Source organism: Neovison vison, chromosome 11 (assembly GCF_020171115.1).
Source record: "Neovison vison isolate M4711 chromosome 11, ASM_NN_V1, whole genome shotgun sequence".
NCBI classification, from domain to species: domain Eukaryota; kingdom Metazoa; phylum Chordata; class Mammalia; order Carnivora; family Mustelidae; genus Neogale; species Neogale vison.
The window spans coordinates 68,540,222-68,563,136 of record NC_058101.1 but is presented as its reverse complement, the minus strand read 5'-3'; the positions used below and the strand labels follow the sequence as shown (position 1 = coordinate 68,563,136).

The 22,915-nt window shown below is 53.5% G+C and overlaps 1 protein-coding gene across 1 annotated transcript in view; it reads right to left on the bottom strand.

Moving 5' to 3' along the window:
• Nucleotides 1-20,993, bottom strand: part of RNF212 (ring finger protein 212) — a 34,886-nt gene extending 13,893 nt beyond the window's left edge. The window contains exons 1-8 of the mRNA XM_044225705.1: nucleotides 20,858-20,993; nucleotides 17,630-17,691; nucleotides 10,027-10,101; nucleotides 6,484-6,540; nucleotides 5,892-5,950; nucleotides 4,148-4,200; nucleotides 3,989-4,049; nucleotides 2,950-2,995 (exon numbers count right to left, since the gene is read on the bottom strand). Of these exons, the coding sequence (XP_044081640.1) occupies nucleotides 2,950-2,995; nucleotides 3,989-4,049; nucleotides 4,148-4,200; nucleotides 5,892-5,950; nucleotides 6,484-6,540; nucleotides 10,027-10,101; nucleotides 17,630-17,691; nucleotides 20,858-20,966 (522 nt within the window). The 5' untranslated portion in view covers nucleotides 20,967-20,993. The remainder of the gene's footprint in view (nucleotides 1-2,949; nucleotides 2,996-3,988; nucleotides 4,050-4,147; nucleotides 4,201-5,891; nucleotides 5,951-6,483; nucleotides 6,541-10,026; nucleotides 10,102-17,629; nucleotides 17,692-20,857) is intronic.
• Nucleotides 20,994-22,915: the final 1,922 nt, after the last annotated feature.

Below are 22,915 nucleotides of genomic sequence, written 5' to 3'. Positions count from 1 at the left end.
GCTCCTCAGTTTGAAGCATCTTTCCTGGCCATCTGTGGGAATGGTGGGCTGGATGCAGCTGTCCCCCCATAGACTTGTCTGGTCCCACTCTTTCTGGGTCCTTCCCATCAGCCAGTCCTGGAAACTGCTTTATTATGCTGCTGCTATAAGAGTGAGTCCAGAGTGCCTGGCCTGTCCACCCTCCCCAGGGCTCCCCATTCCATGGCCACCTGCTGGGTCACTGAGTCAGGGCTCCCAGATGCCCCCACCTTGTGTGCCCCAGCAGCCTGTTGCACCTGCTTCCCTCACAGCCTCCCACAGTGCTGTGCCCCTGAACCCCATTTCCATCCAGCTCTAAACAATGGACAGATTTGCAACTTCAGAAAAATTATCATGGAGCAAGACTGAAAACTACTGAGTTGGATTCGAGCAGGTAACTTGTCTTTTCTCGCCCTAGCTTCTGCTAAAAAAAGGACTTTCATTTGTTTTAAGGACAAGGTGGTAACAGGTGAAGCCAAAATGATACAAAGACCCAGAGTGCCCAGCGTGGTGGCCACAGCACAGATGGCCTGGCTGTGTGGGCACAGTGAGTCAGAGGTACCAGGACAGGGCCGATGAGGATCCGTTTCCTGGGGTACGACAGGGCGTTACTGCCTGGGCTCAGTATGTTGGCTGCTGTGTTCAGGCGCATGCAGAACTCCAACAGCCTCTCAGAGCCCAGGCCAGAGGCCATTCTGAGCAGAGCAGGCACAGACTAGCCCTGGACCTGAGCAAGGAAGCCACGGCTCCCAAGGGAGGTGTCCCACACTAGGCTGCATATGAGTGGCTCAAGAGCAAAGGCCTCTAAGGGGCAGCCAGGAGCTCACCAGTAAACAGAGAAGACAGGGCGTGGCCAATGCCTGTGAGGAGGAGAGCACCCCGGGGGGGTAGGCAGTTACAGGGGGGCTCCCTGCCACCCCATAGACCAGGCCTAGCTCAAGGGAGGGTGCAAATACAGCTTCATGCTCCCCCTCTATTTACAACTACCTCAGCGAAGGCTTTTCCTACGAGAAGATAAACACTCTGGAAAGATGTGCAACTCCCCAGTGTCGGAGGTTTACAGTTGTCCAAAGCTCCCTACGCAGGTGTCTGCCGCTGCTGGTCCTGGAGTCACGTGACAGCAGCCCTATCCTGGCCGGGGTGCCCTGCGGGGGTTGCTGATGGCATGTCCGTCAGCCCGCTCGCTTCTGCATTCTCAACGGCTGACGTGCAAGTGGTCTTTCACATTCCGCTGGCTTCCCTTATGAATTCATGAGCTATAGACAGCTTCACTCCATGCTGGCGAGTCCCCGGCAGGAAGTTACAAGTAGGGAAGGCCCCGTCCCTGGGGAGGCTCCAGCCTGCTCACTGTCTCTGTGCAGGGCGAGGGCAGGAGGGACGAGGCCCCTCCAGGACTGGTAGGGGCCAGGCCCTGGTGGCTGAGCCCCTGCTACTTGTGCAGGGTCTGTGGTGGGCGTGATATCTCCTCGGCTGGCTGCGATGCCCTCACTCTGCTTCCCCTGTGGCCGTGGCCATTCACCTTGTCAAAAGCACCAGATGACAGCGCTGGCCCGCCAGAGAGAGAGCGATGTTCTCTCAACACTGTAGGAAAGGGTGTGGCCCCTGCCCTCCCCCCAACCCACCGCTGCCCCCGACCAGGTCTCCCAGGAGACGGTGCTCACCCTGCCCCCACTGGGTGCACATAGCAGCTCTGGCCAAGGCACCCTCGTGTGCACCCAGTGTGCACCCGCTCCCAGGGTGGCCAGACTGGCCTGGCGGGGTCCACACAGTAGACAACTTGGCTCTTTGCCCGGCCTTTGCAGCCCAAGGCCCGTCCCTGATGCACTAGCAGCGGCTCATTTCCAGCCTGGAAGCCTGTGTCCTGGAGACCTCTGTGCAGAGCCTCTCTGTCCCCCACCCACCCTGATGGCAGCAGGTGCTCCCACCAGTCTGGCACCTCACTCTGCCATTTCAAGATGGTTTCCTGTGTTCTGGTCCCTTGGCTCTAGCAGCCAGCGACCTGCGAGTCCGCAGAGGCTTTCAGTCTCAATCTCCAAAACAAGGCTCAGGGTCCAGACTCTGGGGAGCAGAGACCAGCAGGTGGGGCAGTTGCTAGGACCCAGAGAGCGGGAGGCAGTGCATCCACAGTCTCCATCCAGGGTATGATGTGGGTTGCAGTGATGGCCAGTGGGGTGGCGGAGTGGGGAGAACAGTCTGGTGTGAGCTAAGCACTGGGTGTCTCCTCCGTCCCAGCTCTGAATGGCTTTGTCTTCCCACCTGCTCATCTTGGAATCTGGATGCTTCCCTAATACAGTTCCAGGGTGGCCCCCTTGGAAATGTGTGCTACTTTTCACTGAGCAGCCCCAACACCCACGCGCGCCTCACAGGGCAACTGGGAGGCCATGAACAAGAAGCACTAGATGCTATGCCCCTGACCCATGACGCCCCAACACCAAGGAGCCCGTGTGCACCATACCGGGCCACTCTCCTGACCCGCTCACTCCCTCTCTGGGAAGCAGGAGCCTCCCTCTGGGGACCAGTTTCCCCTTTCTGAGCTGTGTCTGGCCGGGGGGTGGGGGGCAGTCTGGCTCACCTCGAGCTGGGCCAGGCCTGGGCCCCAAGCTTCCTCTGCTCTGGTCTCTCTCCTGCGCTCCTCAAAACCCTCCACGTTTGTACTTGGCTGGATGGGGCTGAGCCTGATGCAGCCTCACTTCCATCTTGCCTGCCCATCTGCTCCCTGTCCCTCGGCCAGTCCCGGCCCTGCTCCCTGAAGGGCCATCCAGGAACTATGCTACCAACCACACCCCAGCGGGCTCTCCCCTCAGCACAGCCCACGACAAGAGACCCCGCTGTGATCCATCCATTAGGTGAACGCTTATGTTCTGGGCACCAAGGAAAACCATGAAAGGACGCTGTGTGGGGGACAAGCAGCCCAGGGACAAGGGTACTTACTTTTCTTACCAGGGAAGGAGTATGGTCAACCTGCATGGACTCCACTCTGTTAAGTGAACAGTGGGATACGTTTAGTGGGCCTGAGGCTCGTCAGTGACATGACCGCACTGGCTAGGACACAGACCCAGGGCTGGGGTCATGGCCAAACCCTCTTGTGCGTCGGGCTCTTCGCTGGGTGCCACAGTCTGTCAGCCACACGCACATGGGAGCACTTCTCCTCCGGGCCCTGTGCCTGCTCTGGAGCCCCTGCTCCACTGCCGTCCCATGCCCCCTTCAGTGGGCCACCCATGTCCGCGCCACTCTAACTCAGGCCAAACCTCCTGCAACGCAAGCTGGGACATCTTGTCTAGTTTCCTGAATGCTTCCCGCCTGACCAACACACTTTACACAGATGTGCTTGGTGTTAGCTCCCAACACCTCAGCCCCACATCTGACAGGCAATATCATCTGAGCAGCCCCGGAGGAGAAAAACGGCAGAAGAAAGGACGAAGGAAGGGTGGGGGAGTGAACCAGGCGCCCAGAGTGCATTCAGGTGCAGCGCTCAAACTTAAGCCTGACTGTCTCAGGGAAGAGCTACAGAGAAGGGTGTGGCTCCCTCTGCCCGGATGGGTCAGGGTCCGCAGGGGTGCCACCAGCACGGCTGCAGTCTCCTGTCCTGTTTCTGTCTGTGCTGGATTCATTTCTAAGCGCCTCCCCTTGCCTGGCCATCCTGGTCCCAGATCAGCGTCCCAGGGACCACACCCACCAGCCCAGTGTGGGTGCAGGACTGCCCCCAACCAATCACTATGGCTGGGGGGACAGAGATGTGAGGGGTCAGCCTGGGCTGCACACCTGATTCTGGGCTGTGCCTGTGAGGCTCCGCAGGGCACAGAGGAGCCGGAGGGGGGCAAGCTCCTGAGTCCTGAGCTGAGTATCCCCTGAGCTGTCCAGCATCAGGGCACTTGCAGGGATGGGGGGTGGAGAACTAGGGGCATGCCAGAAGAAGGGCTGTGTGACTGGTCACGTTTGTGACTCTCAGCTGTTCCCACCGGGCACACACCTGTCAGAGGCTGACGTGTCCGGGGGCAGGAACAGGTGTCCGTCTGGCTTTGCTGAAGGAGCTGTTGGGGGGAGCAGGGTCTGAACGTCAGGTCGCGTTCCCCCAATCCCGCTGCATGCCTCTTCACATCCCTCCCTGCTCAGGCCCCATGATACTTACTTGAAACTGGAGTTTTTGCTGCGCTGAAAGCTGTTTGCTGTGACAATCTCATCCTAAACAGATGGAGAGAAGGTGTGAATTAAACCCTAAACATTTACTCCCACATAAATCATCCCAGTTTGAAGCAGAAGAGGACAAACTTGGTCAAATGCTCCCTGTCTGCCTGGCCCCCCATCCCTTGTCAGCCGCACTTTCTACCTAGAGAAGGCCCTGAGGACAGACCTGTGGCTGGCTCAGACCTGCCACTACCCAGTGCTGGGAGTGAGCAGACACTGGACAAGGACCTGCCAAGTGACTCAGTGACCTGGGGCTGGGGGCCGGTGGACGTCAGCATCTGCACTGTGGAGACCTCGCACCTGCGAGGGCACTGGTTCCCACTTACAGACTTCATAACACACAGCTGTTCGGGGCCAGCCTCCCCAGGACACAGTGTTGTCACCAAGAGCCAATCCAGCAACTCCTCTGCAGTGATCGCCGCCCTGCATGACTTCTGTTCCACATGCGCGGACGGTGGTCTGGGGGAGGGCGTCCTCCCTCCAGGATGCAGGCCAAGCCAAGGACACACACAGTGAGCCAGCAGAACAAGCCCACCCCACCCCACCCCAGCCAGGCCACAAGGGCCCTACCTGAAGGAGGAGCCCAAGGAGAACAGGCAGGATCTGGACTCGCAGGGGTCAGGGGTGTGGGAGACACACAGCCTGTCATGTGCCCAAACAGAAGATGGGGATGAAGATAAGATGACCCCACAGTGGGGAAAATGACCAGGAACCTTCTAGGAATGCAAAACTGAGCAGCTAAAATGAACGTGAGGCAGAAAAGGGGTGCAGCGCAGAGCTGAGCAGAGAAGCTGGGCCAGGGGCTGCGGAGACAGGAGCACCTGGGGCAGCCCAGGAGAGACTGCGGCAAGGGATGGGTTCCCCAGAAAGAAAGCTGCTTATACACCAAGGAGAACCATCCAAGTGACCCTGCGTGGGCACACTGCCCTCTCTACCACTCCCCGGACTTGGATGGAGCTCACGGGGTCTCCGAGGCTGTGCTCACCCTCTTTCCCAAGCACTGAAGGCTGTGCCAGCCTGGGGTGACCTCCGCGGAGTATACGGAGCCCAGAGCACACCCTCACCCTGGTGCTCAGCCCAGACAGGCCCTCCGCTGGTCGTGTGACCACCAGCTTCCCAGTGCAACCCAGCAGCCAGCATCCACCAGCAGTACGTGGGTCACCCCTGCACATGCGACCAGCTGGGTGGACAGCAGCTCCCCAGAGCCACTGACTTTAACTGAATGAGTGACTGCAAATTGGAACTTCTGAAGAATCTCCGTGTTAACATACCCAATAGAACCCTAGTCCATCTCACAGAACAGAAGGAGCTGTGGCTTATGCAGGGGCCATGTGGATGCTGCCCTAGGAGGACTGTGGGCTCCACACTGATGGGGACACAGGCTGCCTGCATTCACCGTCACAGGTGCCATGGTTCCTGGCAGATGGGAGGCCAGCGGGCTGTGAGCGGGGGTCCAACAGGGCCTGGCTGCAGAGCCCCTCTGCCCCAAGAAACACCGGGAGCCCCCTAGGTGTTTTCTGTGTGTTTTCATGGCTCCTTTCCCTTCCCACTGCAGCTCCGCTCTGACAGAAGCTGCTAGCAAACCAAGTGCTCTTTCTTCCCTCCTTGGTTACAAGGTCTTACTTGGTCTCAGACAGCTGAGCGGACAGCCATCAGCCATCCTGGGTGCGCTGGTGGGGAGGACTCACCCCTGCAGCTGTTCCATCCGCAATGCTGACCTCCGAAGGGACTCCTCCAACTTTGTGATCTAAACACAATCAGACTCCAGTTATCAGGACATGCTGACCCTTTGGGTGTCATAAGCCATGAGTCAGAACGTGGCAGACACGGCACATGGGCCCCGGGTGCAGGCTGTTAGGGCCCCCAGGAAACAGCACTGAGAAGGGGTCTGGGCAGCCGTGCAGGGTGGCCCAGCCTTGGCAAGTGGCCTGGACCCGGCGCTGCTTTGAGCCCTCCATCTACACTCCAGACCCGCTTTCACCGAGACTTTGCTCTCTCTCTTTGTGGAGGAGGGTATTTATAGGGCAAACAGGCATCTCAAACGTCCTTTTGTCAACGTCCCCCAGTGGGACCTCCTAGCAGCACTGTGTGGACAGAGCCCAAGGCGTTCTGGGGACATTCAGTGTTGGTGTTCCACAGGGAAACTGCCCCATGACCACAGCTGGGTCCCCCATGGGCCAACATGGACGGGAACCTGTGCCAGGGTGTGAGCCAGCAGGACAGGGGCTGGCCCTGGGGCCTCCCACCTGGGTTCACGAGGCAGCAGGTCAGGGGAGTTACCTTTTCTCGATAGAAGGCCAAGAGTCTCTTTCTGTGCTTCTCTTGAAATTCTGAAATCTGAGCAAAGAATGCATGTCAGCTGCTGGCACTGGCACGGGGCTGCAACCATGCACACTGTCCCGGGAGCCGGCAGGGGCCTTTGGTGCAGGTACAAGCACACTCCATTCCCCCACGGCCCTGCCTGCCCCCTGGCCCCTGCCACCCTGTGCCCAGGGCAGAGCTTGGTGCAGCCATGTGGTGCCTGTGCGCCGTGTGGCACTCAGGGTCTTGCCATGGCAGAGGACACAACCCAGTGGGCACAGCAACGGGATCGTGGGATGGCTTCCTGACCAAACAGCACCCATGGGGACTCTCTGGACGAGGCTGGCCGGGGATAGCACAGCATGAAGCGGAGCCCAGGGACCTTGTCCAGACCCCCAGGGCCTGCTCCACCCGGGACCAGTGCCCCCTCTGCTCTTCTGCTTAGAGAAGGCCCAACTTCCACATCCGCAGGGGGCTCCCAAGAACACTGAGTCAGAAACCGCGATGTGGCAGAAAGAGCCACCCCACATTAAGGAAAGTTCTTGTTATTTGTTTTGTTTTTCTGTTGGAGGTGGGGAGCAAGAGGACCAGCAGGGTGGGGGGGGGGAGAAGCAGGATCCCCGCTGAGCATGGATCCCTATGTGGGTGGTCCATCTCAGGACTCCAGGATCACGAACTGAGGCAGAGCCTTTACCGACTGAACCCCCTAGGCACCCCTAAGGGAAGTTTCCAGATAATTACGCCTCCCCTCTGGGAGCACTACACCGTGACTGCTGAAGCCCCAAGTAGGGTTCCTGAGGGCCTGGGATGTGAGGTCAGCATCCTCTAGGGCCAACACCCCATCAGTGCACCCCAGGACTGTGCTTAGTGGGTGGACACGAAGGGATAGCTAATGCTGTCCCCAGGCTTGCAGGGCTAGCACAGACCAAGGGAGAAACCACGGTGGACAGGATGGCCAGCCCACAGCAGGTCTTGCCTCCTCTACAGGTCAGGCCACCTCCACAAGATGGGGCCATGGTCAGGAGTGACCAACACCCTCTTCCTGTTCTCATCTTCCCAGGGATTCCATGCCCTCGGGGTCTGGGGGACATGTTGCGTGGGGCTCCTACTCCACAAGACAAAAACTGATGGACAGACTCAGCCTGGAGTGTTAGTCTGTGGCAGGGGTGCCCCCATGGACATCTTCTTCACGAGGCCATGTCCCAGAAATGTCCCCAATGCTCGGCCACAGTTCCCAGGCCCTATGGCTCCCTGGAGGCGGCAAAGTGGTATGGGGCATAAAGGAAGGGCTGGCAGGCTCTGGACCAGAGGTGGGGACTGTACACGGTGTGTAGGAGCTCTGGCAGAGCTAGACCCCCCCCCAACCCCCGACTTGTTTGCTTGGTTTCACTCCTCCACTGGTTCTGTGCCCGAGGCAGGAAGAAGGTGTCATACATCAATCCCTCAACCTCATGTCCTGGTGCAGGGTCCACTCTGAGAAACAGAAAGCAGGAGCATCTGGAAGTAACCGCAGGATGGCCTACCTGGAGCGTTTGGGAGCAGGGCTGTGCCCACACTGGTCCATGGGGCCTTGAACTCAGAAGCCCTGGGGTTCCACATGGTCTGCAGGCAGGCCCGTGGCTATTCGTAAAGGAGTACTGGCAGAGAGCAAGCATGCCGGCCTCCATGGCTGGCACAGACAGACAAGTTAGTGAGGCCACAAGCGAGACTATGGGCTAAGGTGAGCTGGGGAGAGCGGCCTATGGAGCAGACACCAAGCCCCTAGGGGCCTGGAGCAAGTCCAAGGGCAGCATTGATCCCCGGGGCCATAGGCTGCCCACCTGTACCAGGCAGGGGCCAGCCTCTAGGACTCCGGTGTGTCTGGCTCCTCAGGCTGAGCTGCTGTGGCCTTGACCCAGGCGGAGAATATGGACACCAGCAAAACAAAATGTAAAAGGGCCATGACCCTCCTCTGGTAGGAGTGCCCTCCTGGTCGGAGGGGGCACCTGTCTCATGAGATTTTTATGAAGTGCAGAGGCTGAGGAAGTCAAGACCAGGAGCTGAGCATGTCCATGTCCTCTGTACTGGTCCCTGTGACAGGCTGGGGAGGCTGCAGGACGGCTCGAGACGCCTGCTACCCAGCAGGTCCATCCCCCTGGAGAGGCAGCCACATGTCCACACGCAGGCCAGCCCTGCCTCAGGGAAAGGAAGAGTTTCTGCTTCTTTGCAGCTGGATCAGGAAGAGCAACCTCCTGGCCGCTTCTGTGGACCCACCTGCCATGGGTCTGCTATTGTCAGGGTCCATGACATGGCTTGAGGATGGCCTCACATTCTTAAAGTTACTGTTGATGCGGCTTTGCCCTGTCAGTGCTAACCCCCACTAGAAAATTAATGTCAAGAGGAATTTATGACACATATCCGTTCCTTCAAGAATAGCAAGCCCAGTGTATTAATGCGCATAATGATGCCACATTGTGTTGTGTGGCCTCTGGAAACTCCACTTCACACCCAGACAGGCAGCCACTTGGCCATGGGATGTGTGGCCCAGAGGAGTGAAGGAGGTCCCTTGGCAGCTGCCTCTGCAACCTCCTCTGACCCAGCTCTGCACAGGCGAATGCTCTAGAGATGCCACATCCTTGGCAAGACTCTTCCAAGCACAGGACTGCCCGTGGTTCTGAGCACCGTGGGCTGGAGGACCGTCTAAGCTCTGGAACGCAGGTGGCTTCTGGGACATCTGTGTGTGGCTACAGGGCGACGTGTAGATGGGATGGCTGTTACACCATGGGACTTCTGGCTGCGTCACAGCTGGAAAGCGGCCGTGGGAAGTAGGGGGTGGGGAGGTCTCGCTGGCGCAGGTGGGACCAAGCATGCAAGCTGCCCCAGGGAAGGTCCTGGCTGGAGGCGGCTCCTAGCTGGTGCCCCACTCAGCCTCCTGCCCCAGAAGGTAGGTAGGAAGCAGCCCACAGGGATTTTATGTTAACAGAACAGGGAGAAGCAGGATGGCTGGGGCTGGAGGGCTCCTTCTCTCCCAAGCAGCTTCCTGGACAGAATGGTAGCCTGCACATTGTCCAGTGATTGTGGGAGGCCAGGCTTCTGGGGTGGGACATGGGGTCAGCATGGGGTCACAACACTAGAGGGAGGAGGAGAGGCAGGGGAGACATGGGGGGCGAGGCAGGTGTGGACAGTGGAGCAGGACTGGGAGGAAGACAGGTACCCTGGGAGCCAGGGGAAAGCATGTCTTCGTGGACCATGACCCTTGGAAAGGACTTGCAGCCTTGATCTGGGGCCCTTTCAAGCCCGAACTCTCAGGTCTGCCCCAGATCACGAGGCTCAAAGGACAGCAATGTCCCCGTACACAGCAAAGGCATAGCACAAACAACAGAACACAGCTGACCGACGGCTTCGTCACACTGAAGGCAAAAAACCCCTGGAGGGGCTGCTCTCCAGAGCATGTAACACCCATATTTTCCAAGGTCATCACAGCCCCGAGTCTCTGCTGTGGTCGGGTCAGGCTGAGGACATGGCACCACATACAGAGCTCACCTGGCAGGTCTCTCTTGAGTACTTCTTACACAGGCCATCTATGCCCATGAACAGCGCCTGGATGTCTGCGTCAGTCTGAAAGGGAAAGAAAGCCAAGTCCTCTGTTACTGCTTCCAATACGGCCATAGAGAGCCTGAGGACAAAACTGCACCTCTACTCGCAGAACTAGCCACAGAAGACACAAACCATCTCCAGGAGGCCTGCAGGGGCGCCCATGTCCTGGCTGCCAGTGGCTGTTTGTCAGTCCAAGGGCCGAAAGGCAGTGCTATGGGGCCCTGGGACCCACCTAGGGTGCAGATTAGCCTCAGTCACATCATCTGTGACATCAGACATACCCCTCCTTGGAAGGGCACCCCCAAAGTCAGGCTTTCACGAAGGAGGCACATGGAACTCAGAAGGAAAAAGGCAGAGGAATACAGCTTTCAACCAATCACAGGTACTTGCAAGTTACTTAAAAAAACATAAGGGCTGGGCGCCGGGGTGGCTCAGTGGGTTAAGCCGCTGCCTTCGGCTCAGGTCATGATCTCAGGGTCCTGGAATCGAGTCCCGCATCGGGCTCTCTGCTCAGCGGGGAGCCTGCTTCCCTCTCTCTCTCTCTCTGCCTGCCTCTCCGTCTACTTGTGATTTCTCTCTGTCAAATAAATAAATAAAATCTTAAAAAAAAAAAAAAAACATAAGGGCTGAAGAAACGGTGTCTGCCTGCTGCTGGCTCCGAATGTGGACCTGCCTGGACCACAATGGCATAAAGCCCGGCAGCAGCCATCCTGCCGCAGGAGTCTAGGAGGAATGGCTATCAACCACATAGAACAGTACGGACACACGCCAGACCGAAAAGGTGCCGAAGAGCCTTGCTCGACCTCCCTGTCTGGTCTTTGGTCTAGACTGTAAGCAAGTCATGAGTGTCAGGATGGCAGATGGCAGTTTCGGGGCCATCTGTGCCCCCAAACTCCACTAAAACAACAGTGGAACTAAATTAGGTCAGTGTTAGAAACTGGGGATTGTACCTTGAAGGGCCAGGGTCTTCTGGCAGGGAATGCGGAGGGGCCAGGACCAGGTCTGGCTTTGGGAGAGGAGTGTCTGATGTGGCGCTGGGACAGCCGGGGGCCCTGCACAATACTGCCTGGGGGCCAGCCATGGGGGGCATGGCCCACAGACAGGACCTAGGGCCTCTAGGTTCATGGGAGCCCTGCCCTGCGCAGGCTAGACCTGACAGCCCTGCACGTGGCCGGACCCTCTGAGCGAGGCCAGCAGGAAGGGTGCTTTCCCAAAGGGCCATGTGGAGTGCCCCAAAACAGCATGGCCAAGCTGGTGCTCAAGAAGTGGGGACCACGCCTGTCTAGAAAGACACACTGCACATACACAGACGACCCTGGGCTAGACAAACAGCTTCATGGACCAGAAATGCAAACACCTGGGAATGCCATCACTGATCTGTTAGGGCCCACTGCCTTCTGTGAGAGGAGTCAATCACTCTGCACATGGCAGAGTCCCTGAATGGCACAGGAGGCTGTGGGGACAGAGGAACCAGTGGTTCTCCAGTCTCACAAAGGCCCCCACTGACCAAGGTGAGGGATCTCTGTGAAGCCAAGCAGGACAACTCTGCAGACACCCATCATCACACACAGGATAGCTACACTGTGAAAGGAGACAGACAAAGAAGGAATAGGATCAAAGCACCAAAAAAACATGAATGTCCATTAAAGAATTCTAAGATCAGTGAAAATATGCTTCAAAATGGAGGCAAAAAAGGAGGTTCTTTTCAGACAAACAAAAACCAGAGAATCTGTCACCAATAGAAGGCACTGCCTTCAGGTAGGAAATGGTTCCTTGGTGGGAGCAGGGGGTTCAGGAGCCAGTGAGGAACACAAGAGAAGGGGAATGTGGGGTAACCCCAGACCAGAATGGTGACCGCACACTAGCCGCCCTCCTGGGCTCCATGCAAACACAATGAAAACATGCACCAAGACTGTAGAAGATACAAAACAGTGGGCCAGGGGCAGAAGTGTCTGACACCCTTGCGTCAGCAGGAAGATATACTGCACCTTAGACTTCAGAACGTCAAGGCCACGCCACGGTCTCTGGGGTCACAGAAATGAACCCTGTCTCGGTCCGAGTGGCGGATATGTTCAGGTCACAAACAATTTCTGGAGCCACTTGTATCTGTGTGCTTTTCTGTATTAGACTTCAATAAAAGTCAATGAAAAGTAACTAAAAATCCCCAAATATTTCTATGTCAATATACTTTCAGAAAACACACAGATCATGGAAATAACCAAGCAGAAATTTCAAATTATTTTGAAGTGAAAGACAATAAAAATATAAAATAGCCAACACATACAATGCAGGCAAGGGCAAACAGAGGGGCACCCTAACCATGTAGCATAAATGCCAGAAGGGAAGTGGACAGAAGCACCCATCTTATAGAACAGACTAAATCCAAAGGGGGAAAAAAGGAAATTAATAAAAACGCAGCTAAGAACAAATGTAAAGTGCAGATAAACACTAGTTCTTTGAGAACACTGACAAAAAGTCAATAAAACCAGGTAAGACTTTTGAAGAATAAAGAGAGGACACAACAACTATTACCACAACAACAAAGGAGCATCACCACGGATCTCACAGACACTGAAAATATAGGTGACCGCAGACACACTGACAATGAGAAACTTGAAAATTCACATGAAGTGCACACACCCCCAGAGAAAGCCACTCACTTAAGCTGACCCAAGAATTAGGAACTCTGAAGAATCCCATATCTAATTAAAAAATTAAAACTCTGGTTAAAAACTTCCCCACAAAAAGCCTTCTAGGATCAGACAGTGTCAGGTATGAATTCTGGCATACATGCTCTGAATGACTCCAGTCTTAAAAAAATTTTTTTTGCCAGAGAAGAGAAAAATGAAAGAATTTCTAACTCCTTTTATTAAGTCAGCAAAACCCTGATTCACCAAAATGTGAAAAGGGCTTGAAAGAAAGGAGACTTACAGGGCACTTCTCACACAATGGAGGTGCAAAGCCACCAGTTCCCTCTGCGTACACTGCTTCACAACCAAGTTACAGGTTTAAAATCCTACTGTGGGTGCAGGGGCACCTGGCAGCTCAGTTGGTTGAATGTCCAAGTCCTGGTTTTGTTTAGGTCATGAGCTTGAGCTCCACATCAGTCCCCAAGCTCTGCACAGAGTCTGCTTGAGACTTTCTCTCTCTTCCTCTGTCCCTCCCTCTACTCAGATGTGCACACATGCTCTGTCTCTATAAAGTGATAAATAAAATCTTAAAAAATGTGGGTTTAAAATTCTAAAAATAAATGCAATTTACATCACAAAATAAAATAGAAAAATCAAATGATAACCTCGACATTTATAGAAAAACCACTTGGTAGAATCGAACACTGCTCATGATAAAAAAGCTCAGCAATAAACCCAGGTGCACAGAACTACTCAAACTGCTGGAAGCTCAATCCTGAAACGAGGAAGAGACAAAGGATGCCTGCTCTTACTACTGTGTCTCCTCACAGCCTGTGCGATGAAGAAAAGAAGGCGGAGAGAGGGCACCTGGGTGGCTCAGTGGGTTAAGCCGCTGCCTTCGGCTCAGGTCATGATCTCAGGGTCCTGGGATCGAGTCCCGCATCGGGCTCTCTGCTCAGCAGGGAGCCTGCTTCCCTCTCTCTCTCTCTGCCTGCCTCTCCGTCTACTTGTGATTTCTCTCTGTCAAATAAATAAATAAAATCTTAAAAAAAAAAAAAAGAAGGCGGAGAGAAAGAAAGGGAGGAATGACATGGAGATTAAACATTTAGAGATGTCCCAGTTGTGCATAGAGAGAGTCCAGAAAAAACTCCAGGTCAGCCAACAGCAGTAACTACATTTAGCATGGTCACCAGATAGAAGCTATTAAACAAGATCAACTGGTATGTATACACAGCAATAAAGAGACATTTTAAGAAATGAGTACAGCAGCAACCCAACTCATCATACCTGAGGGCGAAGCTAACAGTGAGGCACTCAGCCTCTGTGCAGAAAATCATCACTGAGATGAGAGCATATCAAAAAAAATGGACGTGTGCCAGCCTTGTGGACTAGGGAGTCCACATTGTAGAGACGTCAATTTTATTGACATTACTGATGATGGGCAAACCCAACAGACCTTGTGTGCATGGAAACTGACAAAAGAAATTGATTCCCAAAGTTACATGGCATGCAAAGACTAACTTAGGCTAATTGTACCACAGACAGCTCCCAACCTAAGTGGCTTAAGGGGGACAATTCCCACCTGCACATTAGCAGAAGGCTGGGCTTGGTAAATGGCCTTCCACTTGGGGCCCAGCAGCTCTGCCTTGTTGGGTCACCAGCATCCACTTGACTGAGCTGGGGGGCTTTCCGGGACATTTTCTTGTGGGTCAGGCCTGGAGTGGCATTGCTCATAGGAAGCAGGTGGGAAGACAGAGTCTAGCTGGGGGCCCAGAAAGAAGGGCAGCAGGGCCAAGGACAGCTCCCAGCCAGGCCAATCTGCTATTCTAATTTCTCTCTTCCCTTATACAGAAAAGTCACCATCCCCCAAAAGCCCCATCTCTCAGTTCATAACAAACCCAGGTCCTCGCTGGCAAGTGGTCCTGTCCTCCAGGTTCTGATCTGGGCTGCAGCCTAGGGAGTAGGCCCATCCCCACCGTAAGCAACCTTGGGCCTGGGGCCTAGGGCAGGACAATGGAATCTACCCCTCAAAGGTCGGTGGAAGACAAGGAACATAGCAGTCATGGAGATCCTGTGGGTGGGTGTCCTGGGCCTCCTGCCCTGGGGCCATGTTCATCTTCATCAGACAAGCCTCTGTTGCCTAGGGGAACCTCTGGTCTAGCCAGCTCCAGTCCCCAGTTCTGCCCACTGGGGGTTCTTCCTCGTCCCCTGGTTCCCCAGGGCTGTAAGTGAAGCGGGCATGAGGATGAATGCCCTGAGCACTCGTGGCTTCCAGGTTCCAGACACCACTGGCTTCTTCAGGGCCCAGGCCTCCCTGCGGCAGCCATCTCTCTCCATCTCTGCTGGAGAACCAGTGAGCTGCAGTCTAATGGCAACCCCCTTCTTGTTCACACATCCTTCTGCTCTGCACTTTGCTCTCCCCAGAGGCTCCATCCCACACACCTGCCTGTCTCCCAGATCCCCACAGGCCCAGCTTCCGTTTGCACTGTTCCCTTGCCACATGTCAGCTGACAGAGAAGGTGGTGTATTATTCTGTGTGTGACAATGATGGTCCTTTTCCATGACAAACTAGCAAATACGCATGGTGCCCCATGTGTGGAGCAGAAGGAGCAGGCCCTGGGAATCAGCTTCGCCTGTTACAGCGTGTTTGGTTGTAACAACAAAAAGCCCAGTCAGAGCAGGAGCCATCAGGGCACGGCATTTAGCAAGGATATGTTGTTTGGTGGAACTTATTTCCCATATGTGCACACTCACTGTGCCATGATATCAGGTGTCCTTCCTGCTATAGGTCAAGGAAGTCATGGTCACACAGAGCCGTATACAGGGACCTAAAGGCAGTGGAGAAGGGAGAAGGTGGAAGCAGCCCGGCCCCAGGAGCAGTGGCAGGTTAGTCACCAACCAGGGGACCAGGTGTCCACCACAAGCCAGGCCACAGAGCCACGGGCATGAAGAGACAAGGGTTTTACTCCTGGGAAGTTGGGGCACATGACCCATGCTTGCAGATCTCTCTGGCTTCAGGAAGCAGGAGGGAAAGCAGGAAGAATGGCTCTTAGGTGTCATGGCAGAAGGTGCTCACATGGCCCATGGAAAACAGAGGAGAGGCGTCCTGGAGAGACTGCTGGAAGTGCCCATAGAAAGCAGATGTGCGGGCGGGGTAGCGTCAGGACCTTAAATGACTTCCCTCTCTCACATGCACAGACAAAAAAGAAGATATACTTTTTCAAGTATGTGTAGAACATTAACAATTACCGTGTAGTAAGCCACAATGAAAATCCTGACAACGAAGAAAACTAACTATATGGCCATGTTTTCTGGTCATAAAGACATAAAATTAAAAATTTTCCACAAAAATGATAGAGGAGATAAAATCTAACCTCTTAGAAATTAAGGAACACTCTCCTGAATAATTTTTTTAAATATTTTTATTCATTTGAGAGGGTGAGAGAGAGGACAAGCAGGGGGAGTGGCAGACTGAGAAGCAGGCTCCCCACTGAGCAGGGAGCCAGACACGGGGCTCGATCCAGGACCCCAGGATCGTCACCTCAGATGCTCAACCATCTGAGCCATTTAGGCACCCCTCTCCTGAATAATTCTCGAGTCGAAAAAGAAGTTAAAAGAGAGATTAAAGACTATCTAGAGCGGTGCCTGGGTGGCTCAGTGGGTTAATCCTATGCCTTCGGCTCAGGTCGGGATCTCAGGGTCCTGGGATCAATCCCGGTATTGGGCTTTCTGCTCAGCAGGGAGCCTGCTTCCCTCCTCTCTCTGCCTGCCTCTCTGCCTACTTGTGATCTCTCTCTCTCTGTGTCAAATAAATAAAATCTTTTTTAAAAAGACTATCTAGAAATGATAAAAAGCGATGCACGAGATGATGTACAACAGAAGGAAACAGACTGCCCTGAACACACTTACTAGAAAAGAAAAGAAATAAACGAACAGAGTGTTGGGCCCAGGAGGGCAGGGGAATGCCAGGGCGTCCCTCCCTCAGAGTCAAGCCCGACCAGCAGTGCTCTGTGGCTGAGGGTTTAAACGGTACATTTCTTAAGGGAAATAAGGTGCTTTCTATTAAGTTTAAACACTTAAATCTGTGCCCTTATTTTTCCACTCCTAGGAATTTATGCTACAGAAATATGATTAAAAAAAAATTCACAGTAAGACTGAAACAGAGAAAAACTACCTCTTCCCCTGGAAAACAGCGAAATACTGTGCAGTCTTTCCAAAGTGCGGGTGTGCCAAAAATACCAAGTCAACTGAGAAAACACCATTTTGTAGAAAGAAGTCACAGTAACACACAGTGCAGGAACTATACTCCTGCTTGTGGACATCTGTGGGAGACAGGATTTTTCTCCATTATGATTTTCTGTATCTTTTAAGTCTTGTGTGACTTTGTGTTGTATTTGAAATCAGCAAAAAATGATTGTTACAGATGAAAACATCAGATCAAATAAGTATCTTAGAACCTAAATATAAAGAGAATAATTATTTGTAACTAAGTTTAAAGCAAACAGGTGAAATGGAAGTATTTCATAGAGAGAACGGCCGACTTTGTTTTAAGCCTACTGCAACAGTAAGCACCCCTAAACTTACTTTCCTCCAACCCTCTTAACCAACTATGATCCCCAGGGAAACTCAATCACCTTCTTAAAGAGCTTATCTTGTGCTGAAGAAAACTATTCAACTCATTTTTACTTCCCAGAACACAGCACAGCAAGCTCACAGAGGAAAAAATCTATGGTTAAGAAAGTTGTGTGAGGTATTCAAAACCAAATCCTAATTGCACTCTACTCAGAAATCTTGTAAGATCTTCTAATTAATCTAGCAAAATGAAAGAAAAGTTTAGACCCCACCAAATGACTGAAAACTGAATCTCAAATTTTAAAAAAGCACCGATTAATATTTAGATAATACATATTTCAACTTACATGTTTTGAAAGGAAAACTGTGCGACAAGGGACTTTGCAAATCAAGCACTCATTTTTGCCACCTATAAAAGAAACACAAACTTTAGTATATTATAGTGAGTAGTGCTTCTGAATATAAGTGCACACTTCAAATTACACTATTTCTTAAAAAACATACAGGATTAGAATACTTACATTTTCTATGCTCAGACAATGAAAAGACTGCATGTGGACAGAGTTGAAAAGATTTATTCAGTAATCTATTTTTCCTATTCTGCCAGTATGCCCCAAAATAGTAATTATGAAGATCAACAATATTCAAACTTAACTCCATCTCAGATTTTCTTACAGTGAGACTCTGTAGTGATACCTTAATTTAAAATGTTTAATTATTCAAAATGAAAATAGCTCCTTGCATGCCATCCAAGAGATAAGTAAAAGCTCTGTTCAGCCACCCCCCTGCCCTGCCCCCTCCAGCCTCACCTCGACAGCGCCCGAGTCAGTTCCCAGGAGCGCCCTCTGGGGCATCTGTTGGGCTGCTGGGCCCATAAGGCGGCGCCTGGCCTGAAAGCACAGGCTAAATCCCCACCTGCTCTTCTCCAGGTTCTCTGACCCAGACCCACCTACTGCACCACCTTCATCTCCACGACACTCCTGTCATCCTCTGGAGAACCTGCTCCTCCGTGTGGCTGGCTGCTAAGGGCAGCCCTGCATTGCCTCACCTGCCCCCACGCGGCACGAGAGCACCCAGTGTCATTGGAAAACTTCAGTGGGGGCAGTATGGCCCCTCATCCTGGGCTCTGCCCCATCCCCACACATCTGAGCTTCCCATTCTCACAAGCCAGCTTGGACCCCAGAGCTGGCCAGTCAATACTGAATCCTTGTCCTTCCAAGCAGCCACTCAGCCTGAACCCCGGCCTCTATGTCTCCCCCTCTTCTGGTCCAGTACAGCTAAGAACCAGGGGGAAAAGGTCACTTAACTGGGAAGTGGATTCACAGACTTGATTCCAGCACTGCCGAACCTGTGACATGGCTGAGCAACACTCCATTTTTCTTGGGTGTTCTCCTGCCAGTTCCCTATGGCGGGTATTCAAACAGGCCCCCCTTTGCTCTTTACTGAGCAAAGAGTCATGAACTTCCTCAATCTCCCTGCCTCTCCTCCACTCACCACAGAACAACTCAACTCCCTCTGCTCTCTTCCTCTGTCTCATCTCATCTCATCCCTACAGCACATGTGATGGGGTCCTTGTGTAGAAAGACCTGTTCCCTCCCAACAGCCTCTGGAGTTGTCCCCTTGTCTCCATTCCTACAAACACGTTCAAGTGGCCCTCTTCTGAAAGCACCCACCCTCAGCAGTGTGTTCCAGCCATCTGCGTCTCTCCGGGGATTACGGAGCCAGGAAATCCCTTGGAGCACTGCTACCGCCAGAAGCCACGGAGGTAGAGATGAACAGAGCTGGCTCCTAAAAATCCACGGGTTGCGTTGAGTGGGGGAAAGTAAGAGACTTGACAAAGAGAGGATCCATCTGCAGCTGATGGGCAGGCAAACTGACACACACAGTGCTTACAAACCTATCAAACATAAGCACTCCAGTAAAAGGTGTGAAGGGGTCCAAATGAGTAGTTGGCAAAAGCGCAGACTGTCACTAATGTATGAGACAAAAATGCCAGTCATCCACGGTGGGGGCAGGGAGCAGCCAGTTTTCTGGGGTGCCTGGTCCTAAGTGCTGGTCCTATCACACATGCCCCCCCAGCAGCACCTCTGCCCTTCTGGATATCCCAAAGGAAAACAACACACAAGTGAATGAGTGGTGTTTCACAGCAAAATACTAGAAAACATGCAGAGCTCTTAGGAGTGGATCCGTTAAAAGTCATCATGGTATGGCAACTAAATGCAGCCTTAAAACCGACGACACAGACTTACTTTAACGTGAAAGGAGGTCCATGGCCTATTAAACTCAGGTAACTAACTGGTATATACACAGTCCCATTTTTGTTGTAGAGATCTATATCTGTAGGAGAAAATCTGCAAGAATGTATACCAAAGCATAGGAAGGGCTTATACCTGAGTAACAATCATTAATCACCTAACGAGCTGTGGTCAGTGCTCCACCCAGAGCCCTCAAGCCCTTCTACTGCTTTTTGTGTGTCCCAGCATCAGTGGCTTTTTGGAGGAACAAACTTGGGCTACTGGAATGTGCTTCAAGAGCCAGAGGTGCGTGGGACTCACCTGCCCAAGGTCCGGAACCAGTCCGCAAAACCATGAACACAGGTCTGTCTGCATTGTTCTCACCCAAGCTAACCCACGCCACTAACTCCTGTGGGAGGTTCCAATTCTGACTTTGCCCTGGGATGCCAAGTCCACAAGCTCTGCTTTCTTTTCCCCACAGCCTCCTCCTACCTTGGCCTATCTTAAGAAATGCTCTTCCCAGGTGAAGCCATGCCCTAACCTTCGCCCTCTCCTCACCCAGGACCTTCAATTATTATCTATAAGCCAATTCCCCAACCTATTCCTGTTTTGACTCCCAGACCTCTATACTCAGCTGCCTCCCCTTGGATGCTCTCAAAGAACCTCAGTGTCCAGTGTAGGCCTCAGAGCATCATCTCTGGACACAGAAGGAGCTCCTGCAGCACAGAGATCCTCCTGAGTGTTTCCGATCAGTCAGGTGAGCTACACTGATGGACATCAGGACAGTGGTGACCTCTGAGGAGGCTACTGCTGTACTCTGGGAGCTGGCTTCACAGGTAAATTCACTCCGGGAAAACTCACTGTGCTTTGCATTCACGCACTTTTTCTTTTTTATACTTCAAAGAGAACGTCTCATAAAAAGAAAAATACACCGTGATCACGTCTCCTGCTTCAAACAATGGTCCCCTCCTGGCCAGGGCCCCCTGCAGGCATGCTTTGGCCTACCTGGCTCCCAGCTCTCCTGCAGCCCCCTGAGCTCCACGGACCCGTTCACACTTCTTCTGCCCTAGGGACCCTGCCACCCCGCTGCACCCTCAGGTGAGGCCAGGTGAGGACGCGCCCCCTGGGCCCTGCCCTGGTCCTTCCGAGCATCCTTGTCCCAGGGTCTAGATTCATGCTACCTTCCAAAAGTTCAACGCGTGTCGCATCCCCGGCGCTAAGATGACCACAGCGCTGTGCCAGCCCCCGCAGCCCCTCGCCAGCTATGGCTCCGTCCCTGCGCCCGAGGTGGGTGGACGCAGGTCCCACCGGGCGCCCCTGCCCAGCCCAGCCAGCCCTCACCTTCACCCAGGCAGACGTCGCAATACACGTGGCCGCAGTTGGTCAGGCTGAAGCACGACGTGCGGTGCGGCGGCTGGAAGCAGCGATTACAGAACACCCAGCTGGCCATGCCGGACGCAGCATCCACCAGCCGCCGCAGCCCAGGCCCAGACGCAGCGCACGCGCAGCCCGGAAGCAGCCTCTGGAGCTTCTGCACCTGCGCAGACTGGAGCTGGTCAGCCGCGCCTGCGCGCCGGAGAGTACAGCCACTCCCGCCAAAACCTGTGTTGGAAGGTACCAACCGGATGGGGCGGGGTGTGTGTGTGCTGTGAATAAGATTCTTCTCCCCTCAGGCTGTTCTGGCTGTTCAGGCTGCACGTGCCGAGGAGAGACATGCACACCAGAGCTGGGTCTCCCTCATTCCATCATTGCAACCCTCGGGACCCGTCTGGGGGCAGTGTGTCGTCGTCCAGGCTGACATGGGCACGCCAGGAAGGCACAGGCGCAGAGCGGGGTGGCGCCCTCTGTGCCTCCGGAAGCCGCGGTGAGCTGTGCAGGGGTCAGACGAGGCGGAGGGCGTGGGGGCATGGACGTGACCGCTGGGGGACAGTGTGTGCCCTAGGCACCCTCCGTAATGGAGATGGGGAGCAGGGCCTGGACACTGGGCTGACCCGAGAAGCCAGGGGTCCTGGGCCGACTGAGGTGAGGGAGCCAGGAAGACAGAGCAGACCCGGTGGGGTAGGCGGGTGGACTGGACTGGGCAGGACAGTTTGCCATTTGCAGCTTTTGGTAGAGGCAGGCTGGCTCAGGGCCGCAGCCACTATAGTGGTTCTCACGTGGCTCTGCCGGGGTGGGGGTGGGGTTCTGTGTCCAGGACACTGGCCAGGTGGAGGTAGAGGACCTGCTACGTGTGAAGGGCTGGACCCGGGGTGGGGTTGGGGGCTCCTTGTCTGAGACACTGGCCGGGTGGAGGTTGGGGACCTGCCACATGCATGAAAGGCTGGACCCATGGGACGCCTGGGTGGCTCAGTTGGTTGGACGACTGCCTTCGGCTCAGGGCGTGATCCTGGAGTCCTGGGATCGAGTCCCACATCAGGCTCCCAGTTCCATGGGGAGTCTGCTTCGCTCTCTGACCTTCTCCTCGCTCATGCTCTCTCTCACTGTCTCTCTCTCTCAAGTAAATAAATAAAATCTTTAAAAAAAAAAAGAAAACCCAATTAGATGGATAGAAACATTTAAAAAAAAAAAAAAAAAGAAAGGCTGGACCCTGGCAGGGGGGTGCGTTCCCTGTTGGAGACATTGGCCAGGTGGTGTTGCCGAAAGGGACTCCTGGTGCTGCTCTTGCCACCTCCAGTGAGCTTATTCTTATTGCAGAGTAGACGGCTAGAGAAAGCAGATGGCCGTGACGTTTCACAATGGCACTCCATAGATGGTGCCCTCTGTGGCTTGGGGAGCAGAATTTCCATCCACATGCAGGTGGCCCACTGGGCCCAAGTGAGAAAACGTGGTTCAGAGAAACCCAGGCTGTTTTCTTGTATGGGCAAGGACGCCCTTGTGCAGGGAAGTAGAGAAAGCAGAGGTTCCGAAATGGCTTTTCCGGAGAAGAATGCAGTGGTGGGAAAGGGTGTACTCCCTTTGTCCACCTTCTAGCTGTGAATGTCACATGACAACTGGGCCCTTGAAATATGACTGGGCCAAACTGACCTGTGCTTTGAGCACAGCACATGCTTGTTCATATCAAAAAAAGCAGCGTGAACTATCTCAATAACCTTGTACTGTTTACGTACTAAAATTGTAACATTTTTGGTGTTTTGGGTTATATATATATATATCACTAGGGTTAATTTTACTCTTCTGAAAAAAGGGTTTTGTTTTTTTTTTTTAATGTGGCAAGCAGAAAACTTAAAACTTATATATGTAGCTTACATTTTATTTGTATGGGACAGTGCTGATCTATATACAGAGTTAAAATAACCAGATGATGAGCTTATTCTATCAAGCTCAAAGGCCACATAGTTAAAGTAATATTTTGTCAGTATAATATTAATTTCAATCTCTGATCATCTTTGAAATCATAAA